Source organism: Coffea arabica, chromosome 5c (assembly GCF_036785885.1).
Source record: "Coffea arabica cultivar ET-39 chromosome 5c, Coffea Arabica ET-39 HiFi, whole genome shotgun sequence".
NCBI lineage: Eukaryota > Viridiplantae > Streptophyta > Magnoliopsida > Gentianales > Rubiaceae > Coffea > Coffea arabica.
The window spans coordinates 13,470,813-13,489,792 of record NC_092319.1 but is presented as its reverse complement, the minus strand read 5'-3'; the positions used below and the strand labels follow the sequence as shown (position 1 = coordinate 13,489,792).

Here is an 18,980-nt window from a genome sequence, read left to right as displayed (position 1 = left end):
ATTCCAATTCATTTTATCATGATAATTTGCAAGGTAATTTCATCAATTAACTTTGATTGATGGAGACATTTTGTCCACTCAATTTGACAAGGGAGTTAAAGTGCTAATTTTGAAATAACAGGAGTGCCAGGTGAGATTAGACCTAACCTCATGGGAGGTTTCTGAAATTATCCCATATATATATATATTTCAAGGGATAAATTTTACCATGAGTCGAGTTCACAAGGAAATGTGTTATTAGCCCTTTAGTTTTTGATAGGTTTTCATTCGCCTAGTTTAAAGAGCGTTAAATGGTCATCCCTCAAAGCTTGTAAGACTTTTAAGCAGCCTATGTCTACTGTTTTAAATTAGATTTTAGGGGCTAAATCGATTGAAAACGAATATTGCCCCCTTTATACACAAGATCAGTATTAGAGAGCGTTAAGATTGATCCTCTACAAGGCGCGCAGTCTAGAAGAGGTGCCCAAGACAAACCGAACCCAGGCTTTTAGATCTTCAAGTGAGCATCATAAACAACATGCTAAGCACAACCTATACACATCAGAAGATCTCTAATGTCATCTTTCAATCAAAACAGTTGCTGTCATGATTTACTACAGTTTTTAGCAAGGAATTAAAAAGCAAATAGTTAGTGTAAATCTGCAGCAAGTTAGTCATCCACATTCTGTTTCAGAAATCCGCAAACTGAACTTGTTTTGCGTTTGTAATTGGCGTCTCCAGCTTTGTAGATTGCAGCCACATTTTGATTAACTGCAAAGCCAATTTCATAAATCTCTAGGTGAATCTGCAGCAGCAATTAGCATCCTTCACCTGTAATCAACATTTTCAACGTTAATCAAGGATGGCAACTGGCTAATTTTGACTCAGCACAAAAACAAATCAACATATCTGTGACACATCAAATAATAATTAAGATTTCAGAATGATATCGTGAATGAATTACCTGAGTGAGATCCTAAGGCCTATTCTCTCATGACAAATACTACTAACTTTATCGATGCTAATATCTTGACATAAATAGAACATTTCTCTTATTTCTTATTTTATTTTTTTCCATCAATCAACTGCAAATAAATTACACAAGTTCAGATACTTGCACGCATTGGCACGTTTATGACCATTACGAGTCTCTACAGATGAAGATGACTTCAGAATCCTTGACTCTTCAAAAGCAAGTCTCTTGTAAAGCAGCTTCTCGTGATTCACAAAGTCAATATATAGATCCCTTAGTTGCTTTGCTGTCTTGTATGCTTCAGTTCCTGAAGGGACCACTTGTAATTCTTTTATCAACCTTTCCTTCTTGAACTCATCCTACAAGGCAAAACTCTTCTTCACAATAAATCTATTTCTTCACAAAGGAAATTTTCCAGTGCTGAATCAAAGCATGGTGAATAGTACTCTGGTAATAGGGGAAGCTGCACAAATACAGTAAGGACACTATTCAGCACATGCTGAATTTGGCACTTATCGGGTCTCCTTTTCATACATCCAATTTATAAAACACACCACACACACAGAAACATGCACCAAGATGAATAGAGGCTGGTTCAGATAATTCTACTCAAAGCTAATGAGAAGAATTAGAATGTGTTTGATAGAAATTGTAAAGCTTCGTTTTTAAGTCTCATTTCTTTTCTTTGTTTTTAAGAGATGCAGCAAACTTTGATGCATATCAGATACGGTCAACTGCCACATGATCTTTAGGTTTATGCAGTTTGTGGGAAAGTTTCCACTTGGGCATCCAAAATAAGTTTTGAGGATGAGGAGAACACTGTACAGCAATCGACCACTTTCAATTTTGGGTCTACTCAGGGAATTCTCCTTCACTCTGATTAATTCCTTTCCCAAGGCTGAATTTCTGCTTCTATTATATACAAGAGTAACATTTTCATGTTAACGATTCTGGGACCTAAGAAAACCTTTATTTCCTCTATATCCATTGATTGTCAAAATCGTAGCTTCAGGATCAGTTTCCTACTGGATGTTGGACATTACTTTGGATACAGACCATTTAAAACTAGTCAGTTGTGAAAAATTTGATGGTAGGTAAAAACAGCAGAAAGAGCAATGAAAGAGCAAAGCAAGAAAGTAAGAGCAAGAGTGGATTTCTGTAATTCTCTTATAGCAATCAAAGTAAACAACATTATCCAATCTGCTCTGACATCTAGACAACTATTACCACCCATATTTTCCCTAGAACCATGACTTGGCCACTTCTGGGGAACGGACAAATTCAATGGCTAAGGAAACATAATGGTTAAGGATGCTATAGGGCTAGGAAAGGGGAAGTACCGGTTACTGTTTTATACGGACGTACAAATCAAAATTTGACTCCAAAAGAAATCGTATTCTGCTTTCTGACCTAATTCAGCTTTCGATACCCTAAGACACTCAACATTCCACAAGTAATCTTTACACAATAAAAATGAGAATAGAAGACGAGTATCCTACCAATGGACAAAAGAAGACATGTTGAAGTACCAAGAGCAACTCCCTTTGCACAAATAGCAGGAATGTTCTTTAAGAGTTTAACCCCTAATGATCCAAACATTTAACCTCAAGCAGAATTAAACCATTCCTGAATTTTTCCTATACCCATAATCTCAAAGAAGACCTCCAAATAGGAAATTCTATCAACTCTTTTGCAAAAGTTCCACTAAAATACTTATCACAATGGAAAAGGAAAATTCAATATACATGCAATATTGTCTCAGAAAGCAATGATTCAGAGATGCTGATAGGAACCAAGCAATATCAAACAAGATCTGGTGGTAGAAGATACAAAAGTTCGTAAGGCAAGTCAAACCAGAAGGTTGAGTTGGTTACATCACAATGTCTTAAAGTGATATGGGATAAAGCCATCACCAAGTCGAATAAAGAAGTAATCTTAGCTCTAGCTTGTTGAATATATCTAGATACATTAGCTTAATTTATAGTAATTAGATAGCCTAATTATGATAGCTTGATTTTGGGGGTGATTGATTGATTTCAATCTCATCTTATCTGCTTCCTCTTTCACTCTCCATTCCTGACAGTGTATTTAATAAGAATGGGCTTCCACCAAACATGCCGTAAATCATCAAAAATCATCATCGCCAAGATGAATAGTGTAGGAAGAGATTTATGGCCTCACAAGCCAAGATCTTGCTATTACCCAATACACTATGGAGGAGAGAACAGGATGACAGAAGTTATATCTTCGTCAGTTTTTGGTGGTGTCTTACCTCAAAGTCATTCTAGCTATACCACACTACCATGATTCTCCAACATGTCATTCTCCTAAATACTCTTCAGAATTATCTCATTGCTTCTTAGATTAACAGTTCAAAATGCCTTCTAACTCTGATTTTTCAAACAGCAAATATACAACTGATGACAGGTGAATTGTTACGTACTTTCGATTGTCTTTTCCTTCCAAATTTCAAAATGTAAATCGGCAGCAATCATACCTGGGATTCATCAGGCAAGCTGCCTAGAGTTGCTTGAAATGCTCCACTCAACACCATCTTTCCTATAACCCATGGCCTGGAAAAAGATAATGGCTTTGCCATTCAATACACTAGTGCAGGAATCACATACTCAGCCAGTGAAATGTATGTGCAAACCAACAACAGGATATCCACAATATATTTATAAACCACAAAATGTCACATGACTCTGTACCCCCTAGTTATATCCTTTACAATCTTTCCTAGCAAAAGTCAACAGAACCTAATGGTATTCATGCCAAGTTTATTAAGGGACAGGACCCACAAGCATCTAATTTCAACCTTTCTGAAATTTCTATTTCAAGCTGTCTTTTTTAGGCTTCTCTAGCATTCTATGCAACCTGCCCTCCATAAGCAGCATAAATCTTGTTAAGTCATCCAATTGTCCGAATAAGGAAAAGAGAATGAACAGATTGGAACTTGAAGCATAGTACACACACAAGTTAATTTATTTAAGTACAGGCTTAGCCAGATAATAATCGTCTAGCCTGTCAGTTGGCAAATACTCATGTCTTAAGCTTCAGTTTTTAGAAAGCGATATCTGAATTTTCTCAAATGCTGCTGAAAGGCATGAATATTCTTTCCTGAGGTCTTATCCAAAAGACTGCAAATCAGCCACATTTTCTTTCCAACTTAAACCCATTGAGTTCTACTTTGAAACAGCAAAGCTTATCCACAAAAGATAACGTCTCATGTACAACACATGTCCTAACCTAATACATACCAACATGATTAAGATATTTAGTTTGAGGTAATGTCCACAAATTGCCAAATAGGACGAGGGTAGCTGTTGCTTTAGGAATTTGGGGCTAAATTAATCATGAAAATCACAGCTCTGTTTCTTTAGGATTTTCTTCAGAAACATGTTTTTGGAACACTTCAAACACGTTTACAACCACATTTTCTTTGTCTCGCACAAGCATTTATCAGTAAAGATGCTACATTACAAATTTTCTGAAAACATCCAAAAACAACAATCCAAACAGAGCCGACATAATACTTTCAGCCATTTAGCTTTATTTCCAGAAAAGTTTTAGTAATTACCTTCTTACTTTTGAGAAACTGCAAGCAAAACAAATTACCATGGTGTAAGGTACCATTATGCATGTACATAAAATTGAACCTAAATCTTGTGTCCAACCCACTTACCTTTTGAAGGTAGATGACTTGTAACATAAAAGTTAATAGAAACAGGAACAATACATTGTATACATTGTAAGACACAGGTCTCTATCTGAATATCTGACTGCATAAAGAAGCCAAAACAAATCTATGTATGTATGGAACCAGACTAATATCAATCATAAGAATCTAAATGAATATGGAAAAGAACAGAATGATGGAAACATTTCCAGTGTTGAAAGAAAAGAAGAAACCAGTTTTCAATTAAAGCTTTGAGCAGACAATATGCACTATACCTTCCCCTAGCAGAAACAATCAAGTGGCTAGGATTGATTAAAAACTCATAAATCTGATCAAGACTCTTTTTGGAAGTTGAAGCAATAGCTCCACTAGCAGAAGGCACTGATAATCGACTTGGAAACAGGTATGCTTGAGGTGAAACAGAGGTATTTTCATGAATGAATCGCCTAATTGATGATGCTGATAGATCATTCTCCAAATTGTCAATCAATATGTAATGGAGACGACCAGATTCAGCAGTGTCATATCCTCCCTTATCTTCATCAACATCGGCACCGAGGCTGACTCTTTCTGATGCCCAAACATAAAAGAGTAAATAAACTTCAAATAGGTAAACATTATTATCTGATTCAAGTTAAACACACCTTCATCTTTCGCTCTATTGCCACAGAAACTCTCAACCGCATCATCATCCTGCAACCCAAGTAAACTTGTCAGCGAACGCTTCAAGCTCCTATGCAGACACACAGTTTGCATGAAAGCATAGCAAGCTACTTGCCTGTGATCTGCTTTTGGCTGAAGACTTCACACTGGAAGACAAGCAAATGACTTCTTTATGTTTTGATGGACCTCTGCCTGTTGAAGTAGAGACTATGCAGGATTTGGAGCAAGCTATTTGCACATTCTGCTTTGCAAATTTTGCAAAGGAAACTATACTAAGGTCAGCTGGAGCAGCAACTTGGATGGTGCATATGTTTGCAATATTAACAATTGTCAATTTGCCAGATCTTGGACCATGCAGCCAGCATAGAATAAAAGTGCACCGACATTCATCTTCTCCATCTCTTAGTACATGTCCTTGATGGCGAACCTTACAAATCAAAAGCAAACAACAATAAGTAGAATGAATAACCTAAAGCAAAATAAAATTATTTTCTGAGCAGTTATATAATTTGTTTCACTTTCTTTGAAGTTTAAAATGACATGTTATGCAGTGCACATATCAAAAAAAATAAACTAAGTCTATTTGCCATTTCCAACTTCAAAGAAAAAAGTCTATTTGCCATTTCCAAATACTTTTCATTTGACATTTATAGATCAGGTGTCAAGTGGTCTTTATAAGCAAAGTAAAAGAAAGAATAGGTGGAGGAGCTAGAGAAGAATTTGTGACAGAAAAAATGGAAGGCAATTATTTATATTCCTGATACTATCAGGCTCCTTTTACTAAGTCCGACAAATCAATAGAACAGCTTAATTCTCCAGACCTTACCATCTCTGAGACATGATAATTTCTTCAGTCTCAGAATTCAATCAGCAACAAACTGTACTAAATAAAGGCCCAAATACCGTGACAAATATTGAAGGAATTCACTGAAGGCCTTTTACATACAAAGCAACTAGACTTTTGAAGCGATATACAAAGCTCTGAACCTTATATTTATTCACTACAGAAAGAGATTTCCTAGTTTTAAACTTATCCACGGGATACACACACATCCGGATCTCATTGTCCGAGCCATTTAATTTTATGCCAGAAAAAACATATTTCCTGAAAAACAACCTATGTTCAGCTATAAGAATAATAACATTACTCCAAAGATGCTCTCATCTCAAATCCTACACTTCCTCCTGCACCAACTGCATGATTTGGACACACTAGAAGCAAGCTCTAGCGTACACAGAGCAAAGAAGAAATTTACTATTGGAACTTCACTTTCCTTGGATTACTTCCTTAGTAGCACGGAAATCAGGGAATTTCCAAATCCACCAGTTCACTTTAAAAGGGAAAAAATTCCACACAGCAATCTGCCTTTGACAAACACATTTGGATGCTGAATACCTGCTTTCCAAAAAAGAAAATGATACCTCCTCCATCCTGAAAAGATTGATGCTTTTCGGGACTTCAAATTTTTGTACAGTGATTTCATTGCCCATAATGAGCTTTTGTTCCAGGTTTATCCTTATCTCAACAAAAAAATGCACTAATAGAAAGTATTGCAGGCCCATGTGAATAAGCCAGCAAATAGAAGTTCACATTCATTGGAGGGAGTTAGAAGCACGGGTAGGCCACATGTTAAGTTGTTGACTTTTCACTCTCCTTATCTCCTTTGCCAAATTCAAATTACTTTAGTCGCCTCATTCATTATTTCCAATCAATCGAGTAAGTTGTAGACTTGCCAAATGACGAAATGAATGTGACAAATATTTTGGGAGAGATCAGAAAAGAAAGTATGATAGTATCACTGAGATGGAGGGAAATATTTAACTGGTCACCAAATGTGAGGAAAATATGTTGAGCCAAAATACAACAAAGGATCTTTTTTTTTCCTTTTTTTATAATTTATAATTTTTTGTCTTGCAGGGTTGCGGGAAAGTGAGTTACCTGGAGGCCTTAAGAAAGCCTAAGATGATATGCTAGTAACCCCCTTGAAGTCCTGTAAAACATGATATCAGAAGCATTCCTAGGGTAATTTGTTAAAAAAAAAAAAAAAAAAAAAGAAGCACGCCGCGTAACAAAAGAAAATTACGTCCAAGATTGCCATCTGATCAATTTCTATTACATTCCATATAACACTGGTTAATCCTAACTTGCCATTTTCTTTGCACAGTAGATGTACAGTCAACCTCTAATTCTAACTTATCAATCTGCAAATCCCAAGCCAAGATGAACCCTAGTCTTACGGCCCTGGACCAGTAGCCAAAATTTCCTGCATATACCATCCTTGTCCACAATCATCTACGAATAATCCATCCATGGCCACAGATTTACGATGATGACACTACCATCCATGTGCAAGTTAAACCAACCTGGCAATGGAGAATTGGAGATAACCATCTGAACAGCTGCTATCCCCTCCCAATAGATGTTCCACAGATGAAAAGAAGTCCATAGATCTTCTTTACCCTAAAACAACTATGAAGAAAGTAGCTTAGGTAGAAATAACACCAATCCTCTGCCAAAGAACTCCTAAAGTAGCAACAAATAAAATATTCCAGGGGCAGTTGAAACTGAAAAAGCGGATTAGACACTAGCAGCGGTACCTTATGTCCAGCGGGAGCACTTGCCCCACTAACACGAGAAAAATGTGCATTATGGACATAATGAATTGGAAAAACATTTATTTTGCCCCACTAATTTGTAAAAAAATCTATGCATATATGAAGTATTCATTGTAGTAACCAGATATCAGCATCATCCACTACATTAACTACTATAATCCTAAATTTATTCCCCAAAAAATTACTGTTCTTTTGATCAGTTGAAGGTTATTGGGTTCTTGTGCTTTCTTAGGTTACTTATTGAAACTAATGTACTATACTATTTCAGAGCAACTTTAACTATACAGAGCAGTATTTTTCCAAAAGTCCCATTGTCAAGTGATATCGATATATAGCACATCGTATGCGCTTGTTAAACAAGTATGATGCTTTACTTGCTGTGTAAAGCAAGTATTGAGCATTATTTCCCCAATTTTATTTGCTTACATCATCATTACAATTTCCAATGCACCTTTTTATCTTCCCAATTACTTTTTTATCTCATATACATCACGTCACAAAAAGTGCTACAGTAAAAATATCCCAAATAACTTACAATCCAAACATTACTACAAACAACCACATAGAAAATTGAAATGAATTTGCTGTTACTTGTGCTCCCAATTAAAAATAATCCTGGGTCTGCTAACAGACCTACAGTTTCATCAATAAGGTCTTGCTTCAGAAAGTCATAATTTATGGATCTGAAGAAAGTAGCACAAGTGAGACTACAAGCATATCTAAGACCACACAATGCTTGAACAACCAGTGTCTTGCAGAGCGCACAAGGAAGTCTCTGCTGCACAACCACATGTTTAGCAAATATCAGACTTGGTCCCATCTTTCCTTTCTAAAAGCACCATTCAAAATCCTTACCAAACCATTTTAGTCCATTTTTCAAATAATTCTCTATTTAGCCCATAGACTACAATCAGCCAATGAGGACATTTCAACTTCCAAGCTTTTTAAACCAAAAGATCATCATTTTCTCAAACATTCTCAGCACATTTCTAAGAATGTGTTTTACCAGTCCAAGAGAACTTAGTATTACAATCAATAACATTGGCCGAAGGACATTTCAGGTCCAAGGATCAAATCAGAACAGTGTTATTTTCCCATTCAAAAGCTACACAATCTAACCGTAACCATGATTGACATTCTGAAAACTATAAGCAAAGCCTTTCCAAGTATAATTAATCAATAATTTTGCTCAAGCATTAAAAAAAATCAGCCCTAATAGCTTATTTCCCTTGACTAAAGTTCAATCCATTTTCAGCCATAATGGCAGAGTTTATCTCCCTCAAGGTTTTGATGCCAAGATCCTCTTTGACCTTGGTTCTCGTAACCATGTCCCAGTTGACAAGGTGGATGATATGATTAGTGTTATTAATCTAATTGAAGCCCATCAAAACTATCACACTTTTCAAGGAAAATTTACAGAATATAAATGGAAGGGCAGAAGTAACAAAATTGATAAAAGTCAACCTTTTAGCCTTAGTTTCCAGCCCTACATTCTACATTTGCACTCACTCCGCTATGCAATTATTAGTCTGGGCATTAACTTTCCATGTATTATGGGAACCCTAAGATACTTTCCAAAGTCATTGGTTACATTTTGTTTTACACTCGCACATAATTCTGCTAGCCACAATTCTGAGAGGCTTAGATTTCGCACTGGAGGGGAGGGGGAAAGGGGGCAAAACTGACACAGTGAAGTTAATGCTTGTAAAATTAGAAAACAAAATGATATCATCTGCAAAACAAATGTGAGACGTGCACCATTTTGAGAAGACTTACAAGGTGCCAATCCTTTCATTGTACCAGATGATTATTATATGTAAACAACACAATTTTAGGGATAAAAAGTACTGCCCTCCCTGTCTAAGGTTTAAAGAAAGGGATTATCGCAACTTTCCAAAAGATAGCAAGAGCTGAACACTCCACAATGCCGTTACAGTGTTTACCAATGCTGTAGAGAGCCCGAATACAATATGGTATTGTCTAAGAGAAGCCCAACTAAACTTAAATATTTAAGTCATTTTATGCATCAATTTTCCTAAACATATTGCATCTTCAGTATGCCTCGTAGAGACAAAACTAATTTGCAGTGGACCAATACAGCTCAGCAAAGACTTAATTCTGTTTATGATAACTTTCACGAGCAATTTGTAGACCGCGTTGAAAAGAGGTATGTCATAAATTTTCTGACTTTCTCATGAGAATCCGACTTGGGGATTAGAAGTCAAAAACCTACTCTCACAGTCTCCTCAAGGATATTACAAATCAAGTTATATTTCATCGATCAATTTATGCGACTATCAATATAAAACTATAAGCACGAAAACCTTTAACATGTCCCAATCCTGCTACCATTCCCCAGTAGCAATTCCCAAAACTGAAATTTCATTCTATTTTCTTTCTAAAGAATATAGCATTTTCATCTCCAAAGGACACCCAATTTACTCTATATCTTTAAAACCAAGAAAATGTTAGTCTTAAAAGGAGCATCTTATCAAGTTCTTTAACCAAATGCTTTTCAAGATTGACCAAAAACATGGACTTCAGTTCTTACATTTGCCTCTTGCTAAGGAAAAGCTTACAAAGCAACATACCAAAAACAACTCACTCAGACACGCATAAAAGGCACATATAACAATGGTTGAAACTGAAGAAAGTGGCACAATCAAGTATAGAAGCATCGCATAATGCTCGAATAATCACATTCAGTCAAATCTAGATAAGTACAATCAGACTTGGCCATATGTCTTTCCTATCTAAGAGCACAATTAAGAATCTTTCAAAAAGCCATTTTCTGTCAAGTCTAGATAACTACAATCAGTCAATAAGGACATTCCAACTTCCCAATTTTTTTCAAAGAATCACCATTTTCTTGAACAATATCAGCACTTTATAACATGATGTCTCTGATAAATTCTTAATGTCTGTAACAGTCAGTCCTTTATTGCCTTTAACAGTCCAATTGAACTCAAACAGTATCATCATCAACGAGCCCAGCCAAAAGGACATTGCAGATCAATGAAACAAGATGGTATTTTCCCACAATTCACAAGCTACAAAACAACTGCTTGAATGTCTGACATTCTGGAACATGAAGCATTTCCAAGTATAAGAATCAGTTTCCAACTCAGCATCTAAACTTAAGCCCCTTAAGCAATTTGAAAGAAAAACATCAGCTCATAAAACTTGTTTCCCTTGAGTAAGGTCCCATCCAATCTCAACCAGCATGGCCACGTGGTTTTGATGCCAAGAGCTCCTTCAAGCTTGGTTCAAGTAACTATATCCCAATTGGAAAGGTGAATAGTTTGACTAGTATTGTTACACAAAGATATTATCATTGAAGCCCGTCAATTTTATCAGGACTGTTTCATAGTAACCAAGTTGTTCACCAATATAAATGGAAGAACAGAAGTAACAAAATAAACCTGCCAATGGTACATAGATATTTATGTTTCCAGCCCTGCATTTCAGATTTGTACTTTCTCCCCCATACAATTACAAGCCTGGGCACAAATTATCCCAAGAATCAAGTGAAGCCCAGAATACCAAAGATTTTAGTTATTTTCTCTTTTAGAATCAATCTTATTCTACCAACCACATTTCTATAAGTCTCAGGTAAAGAAAAATTTTAGACTTGTTGTGGCTAATCTTGTCCAGTATGCGGACTAAGCTCATGAATAACCTTCTTCAACTTTTATGCACTTTGAGTTGTAGCTCTAGAAAATAAAATAAGATCATCCCAAAACAAAAAAAATGAAGTAAGTGAGGCAAGTGGACAGTTTTGAGTCCCTACCATTCAATGTAAAAGACAGATGGACACGGTTAACAAGGATTGCCTTGCCTAACTTCCTGTCCTAGTTTTAAAGAAAGGTGTCAATGCACCATTCCAAATGATGGCAAGATAAGTAGCCTCCATGCTGTCATTAGCGTATGTAGGCAGTAGGAAACGCATTAGAACAGGACAATGTCTACGAGACACCCAATTTTATATACTTAAGCCTTTTCTGAGTCGATTGTCATAAACATGCCCCCATCACTAGCATGATCTTAGGCATGAAACTACTTCGCTGGGGACCAATTAAGTGAATCGGCAAGGATTTAATTCTATGAACAGCAACCTCCACCAGCAATTTGTAAACCACGTTGCACAGAGGTAAAGGCCTGAAATGTCCAACTTTCTGAGGAAAATCCAACTTAGATAAGAACTCAAAAGACTTCTATCCTTTCTTCAGGAACATTACCAATCAAATGTTCATCAATCAATTTATGGCATTATCTATGGAAAACTAAAACATGAAAACCTTTAAGATGCCCTGATTCTGTCACCATTCCCCATAGAGCAATTCTCATAGCTGAAATTTTGTTCCTTTTTCCTTCTACTAAGTTTAGCATTTTTCATCTCCCGAAGACATCCATTTTACTCTAAAGTTTAAAAGCCCAAAAAAAATGGTTAATCTTAAAACAAGAATCTTATCAAATTGTTCAAACATCTTTAAAAAGGAACCAAAAAAGGATATACTTTAATTCTTACCTAAAGATGCCAATTATTCTAGAAAGTTTACAAATAATGCACCAATAACAACTTAAGGCACTTGTAATTATACCTTCCACAGCATAAAGGAGCCTTCCTCCGCTAGACACTAAACCGATAAAACTACACAAATCTCTGTGAAGATGAAAAATTACTAGGAACTGTTATTGGGACTCCCTTAACTGTTTAGCAGTGTAAATTAGACAAACATTAACACTTCTACAGTCAGTCCATTTATTTATGAAGTTGTAATTAAAATAAAAAAGCGTTCCATTAATAACCATGGAAATTTCAATAACAATTCCCATAAGTCAATCCTGAAAGAAAATTAGTAAAAAGTGCATTTGGATGTGCAAGTCGACATAGCAAGATTTACGATTATACGCCTAAATTACACCTAATTTAACATATGAATATACCCTCTTTTGTTGCACCCGCTGTTTAGACACTTTCCCAATTTAGTTTCACTTTTGCTAAAAAACATTTGCCAAACCCTTATTAGCTACCAATTGTTGTTCAGAGTACTCTACATATACCAAACAAAAAATTTGCCGAACTTTTATTAGTAACCAATTGTTGTTCAGGGTATTCTACATACACCAAACAATGTATTAAAAAAGTAAAAAAAAATACACCAAACAATGCTTGCAAATTCTAGTAAGAGATGCTCTTTATAATTTAAACAACACCAAATCTCGTCACCTTTTATACTAATTAAGAATTTCAGTGGGGCCATTTTCACTAATTTTCTATAACACAGCCAAAATCAGAATCTATAGTGCACTTACATCGTCCACAACAGCGTCGTAATATCGGAGATCATCGAGTCCAAAGCTAAGCGCCGCACAAACCTTCTTGCCTTTAACAAGCTGGTAGCAATCTCTGTCCTGGAGCTGCTCCGACACCGACCGGAACCTCTTCACGAACTCGTCGACTGCAGCCTGGTTTTCAAATTCGTCGGCTCTAAATTTCAGGTCAGAAGCCTCTGAAAACCCTTCAAATTTTACCACTAAACTTTTCTTGTCATTGTCCAAGATCACCCTCGCACTGTACCAGGCGTCATCGTCTTTGGATCGGTATTCTATGTCATAATCCCCGGTCGTATTATGGCCCTCATGCATCACATCCGCCATGGAAATAGTAATAGTACTGTAGCAAGAGAGAGTAAGCTAAAAATGTGAGTCTGAAGAAGGTAAGGGTTCACGGAGGAGGCATCTCCGGGGACGGGAAAAAGAGTTCCAGAAGTTTCCGGCGACACTGGAATGAGGATTTTAAGTTTGAAAACAATTTTTCGGTTTTGATTGTCTCAGGCAGGTGTACGACCGACGTAAATGGTAGTAGACTGGTAGTATTTGCTTGTACGGTCCACCATAAGCTACTGCATTGTGACGAGTTGTCACAAGACTTAAAAACGGATACATCCGACGGGGATACATGTCCTCATTTTGCACTGCGCGTAACATTGGTGCAACACGATGTAACTTTTTTTTCACAGGGTATATTTTCACAACAGATAATGGTGGGTCACACACTTAGCGCGGAAATCGAGTTACATGGTATTATCTCAGCCGCACAAAATTTTGAGGGCAAATCTTGGCCCTTAACCGTGCAGGGACGGTCATACTGATAACCGTCCCTGCCCCAAATCCCATCCGACGGACGATCACTTGACATGTATAGAACTTGTACTGGTCTACAGAGAACCGATTGCTTTCATGCCAACTCCTCAGTTTATGAAATATTTATTTTTATTTTTACCTCTTTTTGGTTAATTTTTCTGATCCTATGACTATGACTAGAGGTGTCTTGTGAGCACTCGAAAATTTTTTAAAATTTTCTTTATTTTTGAAAAACTAATTTATATTTTTTTTAATTTTATTTTATTTATTTATTTGCTAGCCTTAATTTAACAGTGATTTTAAAGGATAGGTTAAGATTTTTATCATTTTCTTTTTTATATTTTCATACATGTTAAGTTTCATAAAGTAATTATGATAGTTTGACCGATTTGTAAGATGTATGCGTTATTTGGTGGAAGAAACGAGTGTAGTACTAGAGGGATTATGTAATTAAAAGTGTTAAAAGTGTATTAGAGGAACACAAGACAGATTAGTGATTAGAGACATATCAAGAGGCAAAGAGATAGGCATTAACCTAGAGCTGCAAACGAGCCGCGTCGAGTCGAGTTTTGGGCTAATCGAGCCGAGTCTCGACTAAATTTTACCCAACTCGAACTCGACGAGTCGGCAATTTAAAGATCGAGCTCGAGCTCGAAAAAAAATAAAAAATAATTATTTTATTTTTTAAAAAATAAATAAAATAATATTTTCTCTTAATAAATAATAAAATATTAAGGATATATATGTAATTTTACTATTAAAATAAGAAAATAAAAAATATATATACTTAAAATAAAAAATATATATATACTTAAAATAAAAAATATTATATATATATATATATATATATATATATATTCGAGCTCGCGAGCCTAACGAGCTTAATATTTTGAGTTCGAGTTCGATCTCGATTTCGACTCGAGCCAACTTGAACTCGACTCGAGCTTGACTCGAGCCGCTCGCGAGCGGCTCGATTCGTTTACAACCCTACATTAACCATGCCTTGACAAGTGTTGCGCATCCATGAAGTCTTGACCAAGACTTGGACTTGACCAAGACTTGGACCAAGAGAAAACTTTGTTTATCTTCCAAATTTAACTCAAAACCTTCATTTTTCTTCTTCTTTGTGGCCGAACTTAAGGGAGAGAGAGAAGAGAGAAAACTTCCTGTGAGGACTCGCAAAAACTATCATTTTATGCCTAATTTATGGCTTAATAAATTATTTAATTGGATTTTATTTCCAAGGAATATTTTCTAGTCTTATGAGACCTAAACGCATGATAATATAACTTCGTTATATTTTTAAAATGATTCGTTTCGAAAATTAATTTCCTAGAGCGCGTTTAGTAAAAATCGTGAATAGTACTTGGAGATTTTATCCGCGTAGTAGCACGATAAGCTTGGAATATTGGGGGCTTGTACTATGGTCCTAAAATAGGTAATTTTATGAATAAATATTCAAGTGATAGTTAGTAGTGCAATCGTTATAAGAATTTTTCGAAAGTTTCGCGTTATAGCGTTAAATTTGACGGTACGCGTTTTCACACGCGCGACTTCAATTGAAGGACTTTAGACCCTTATTTCGGGACAATTAAGAGTGAATAATAATTACAAGAATATATATGCCTTGGAGGTTTAGTGCACTAGTGAACCAAACGCGCGAGAAAGATCGAGTCCAAACGCACCCTAAATTGCACTATTTCAAGTTGACTTTGAGGTGCATTTTGCACCACACAAAGAATCTTCCTTTGGAAGCCAATTGCATCAGCACTCTCTCTCTCTTCACCTCACTTGGCCGAACAACAAGAAGGAGAAGAGCTCTCCATTGTCTTCATTTTTCATCTTCAATCCATGCACCAAAATCCACCCAAATCACACCAAACTTGGAGATCTCTTAGCAAACCACTTGGAGACTACATCTAGCTAAGGAGGAAGGGAACTTTCACGGTTTCTTTGGAGCTTCAAGAGGGCCGAAAATTCTGACCTTGCAAACCAAAGGAGTAGGTAATGATCAACCCATGGATTCTTATCTTTTGGAGATTATATGACAAGATTAAGTTCATGCATGCACTTAGTTACTTGTTTATGGTGTAAAAATGTGATTGTGGGCTCTTGGAATTCCCACACTTGGGTTGTTGTTGCTGATGTGATGATTAATGGTGATTATATTGTTGGTTTAGTGATTATAATGATGCATTAGTGATGGGTAATTAGTGGAAACTTCTTTGGGTGTAAGAGGCTAAAACTTCCGATTTTGCCCCTGCTATGTTCGGCCATTTCCAGGCCAAATTTTAATGGTTTAATGGCTTGAATTGGATGTTTATAGGATGTATTAGATGTGTGAAAAATTTCATTGGAAAATATTGAGGTTTGATGGAGCAAATGAATTTTTTTTTCGAAACCAGCAAATCTGGAAACTGATTCGCGTATGTCTCTGACCAGCAGTAGTATTTTGGCTATAACTCTGTCCTCGGATGTCGAAATCATGTGCCGTTGGTGGCGTTTGAAACTAGACATTCCTAGCTTTAATTTGGTATATAATGTACGTTCTGATTCTTTGTGACCAAGCCGAACCAAATGTTTTAAGCTCGCTGTCCTGTTGCTCTGTTCATCTGGAATGAAGTGTTCAGGCAGCAACTTGATGCCCAAATTTGAACCAGATGGGCGCCGAATTTGGAAATGATTTCTTCTGTGATATTTTAGTCCTATGAATGTATTTTCCAACGGCGTAAGCCATGCTCGATTTCGAGCTATAATGACTGAGTTGTGACTGAAACATGTGGACTGCTCTGTTTTGGAAAAACCCTAATGTTGGACTGGTTTGGAACCAAATCTTGGAGTGAACTTGTTAGTTGATGTTTTTGTTATTAAACACTTACCAAAGTTATTATGGGTGTATCTTAGACCCTTATTTTACAAATGAACCATGGTTGGATAACCTTCTTGGTTAAACGATTGGAAATTTGGAAAATGAAAGTCAAAGGCAGAATGCCTTAGGAATTTTCTTGAACTTCGGTTGGCTCATTAACTACCTTGCCGAAGGTATTTTTCCCCGAAATTCGATAGAGAGATACTTTCCATATAGTATTGAAATACTGCCAATTTTGGTGCCGATTCAAGTTCGTTTCGATACCCAATTGAATTACTAAAGTTAGAGGTTCAAATCTGGAAAATCCTCATCCAGTCTTGAATTTGCTCAACTTCGGGCTACCGTATCTCGGTGCTCGAAACTCCGATTTTTGATCCTCTTGTTTTTTCCTACACTTCACTTGCAACACTAATTGAGCTGAAAATTTCAGAGGCCGGTTTGCAACGTGCGAATCGTGCCGAATTTTCAAAGTTGGCCGAAATCCAACTTAATTCTGCCTTGTAAACTGAAGCTGCGTCTTCAAGCCCATTTTTGATCACTTTCCACTTCGATTCATGGAAAAGTGTCTTCTAGGAACTTATAGTACTCTCTAAGAGGTTTCTAACGGTATAAAGTTTTCCAATTCTTGACTTATACCGAGCGAGTTATGATTTTTCAAAGATTCATCATAAAACTGGAAAATTTTCCAATTTCAAAGAAATAGAGTTTTTCAGAAACTCTTTATTCTTTTGATGTTCTTAAACGTTTTGTTTACGATTTTCATGATCAAAACTCAAATAATATTGTACATGATAAAAGGCAAGTTGAACCTCGATTTACGTGTAATTGAGGTTCCTTTTTGCGAAATAATCCTTAGATTGTACTAATGTACAATCTTCTTGATAAGTGGGTTAATTGTATGATTATTCGCTATTAAATTGCCAGGCGCGCAAGGAGACCTTCAAGAGGATCTCACCGCGGACACTTGAACTCCCAGAAAATAATTCTTATTGAATTGCTCGGTGAGTGTCAAGTGTATGAATTTGATACTTGCTTATTGTGATACTTGTTGGGAGTTTTAAAAATAAGGGCGGGTGCGTACTTTATCGCACTCGTTCTAATTTCAAATGAATGAATGAATGAATGAATGAATGAATGAAATGCAATGTCATGTCATGAATGCTTGTGTCGTTGGAGTGAATCTCCTCGACTACCAAATGAATGGGGGACGCCCAAACTCATAGGCCGCCCTTAGACTCGAGCCAGCAATGGGCTTGGTCGGGGATTTGGACGAGCCATGAGATACACATAAGCTCGACCTAATAAGAGGTCTTGCTTGGCATACTCGTTGAGTATCGCCCAATTATGGTCATTGTGGGCCCTTGGGGTGTACGGTGGACGGAGGGAAGAAAGTGGTGATCTACGGAAATGGAAATACCGACCCGGTTGACAGGAGGGTCAATGCGGGAAAGTATACGAATGACAACGACAGATCGAGTGGAACTTAGCTCCTGAGAGCTACTATATCCTTGAATTGTTTCTGATTACTTTTTCCTGTTTGATAGATTGATTATTGAAAAGACATGGCTTTATTTATTAAAGTTGGGATTGTTATTTGATTACGTGCTTGCATGTGTGTTCTTGGCCTCACGAGCGTTTAGCTCACCCTATAGTTTTGTTTTCCTTAACAGGACCGACTCTTGGAGAATTATGGAGAAACCATCCGTTGTAATTTTGTTAAGACTCCTGTTATATATTTTGACTAGGCCCTGGTTTGGGTTGTACTTTTGGAAATTGTGAACTTGAAAAGTTTGGGCCCTGATGTGTACTTTGAATTTAAGTCGTTTCATGATTTACCGATGTACTGGTTATACATTAAGTGACTTATTAAGTTGAACGCTTCCGCATTATTGTATTCATGTTGCTCTCATCGAAGTGTTTAGTTCGGTTTGAATTTGGATGGAATTGCTTGAGTCCTGGCGTGAGCTGGGCAGGCGTCCGCGGATACCCTTTGGTCCGCCTTAGGGAGATGTGGGGCGTCACAGTTGGTATCAGAGCTTAGGCTTCAGATCTCT

General features: G+C 36.7%; 1 protein-coding gene across 6 annotated transcripts; it reads right to left on the bottom strand.

Moving 5' to 3' along the window:
• Positions 1-451: 451 nt before the first annotated feature.
• Positions 452-13,831, bottom strand: LOC113688163 (uncharacterized). Of its 6 annotated transcripts, none has more exons than XR_003447882.2 (7): positions 13,227-13,830; positions 5,410-5,721; positions 5,276-5,324; positions 4,907-5,201; positions 3,450-3,525; positions 944-1,311; positions 452-810 (listed from the first exon to the last, which is right to left on the bottom strand). XR_003447882.2 is itself a non-coding variant. In XM_027205851.2 (7 exons), exons 1-7 carry the CDS (start codon positions 13,569-13,571, stop codon positions 797-799), a joined length of 1,305 nt encoding a protein of 434 aa, XP_027061652.2. In that variant the 5' UTR covers positions 13,572-13,830; the 3' UTR covers positions 452-796. The 6 variants fall into 6 exon arrangements, 5 of the variants coding, with proteins under 5 accessions (XP_027061652.2, XP_027061653.2, XP_027061655.2 ...); XM_027205851.2 differs by having other exon boundaries at positions 1,098-1,311; XM_027205852.2 differs by having other exon boundaries at positions 1,119-1,311.
• Positions 13,832-18,980: the final 5,149 nt, after the last annotated feature.

Bases quoted from the DNA above. Each gene is read 5' to 3' on its own strand.
- LOC113688163 (XM_072050578.1), bottom strand. From the start codon at position 13,571: ATGGCGGATGTGATGCATGAGGGCCATAATACGACCGGGGATTATGAC. The intron at 5,722-13,226 runs GTAAGTGCACTA...TTGATTTGTAAG, and splicing joins ACGACGCTGTTGTGGACGAT to GTTCGCCATCAAGGACATGT. The intron at 5,325-5,409 runs GCAAGTAGCTTG...CTTGGGTTGCAG, and splicing joins CAGCCAAAAGCAGATCACAG to GATGATGATGCGGTTGAGAG.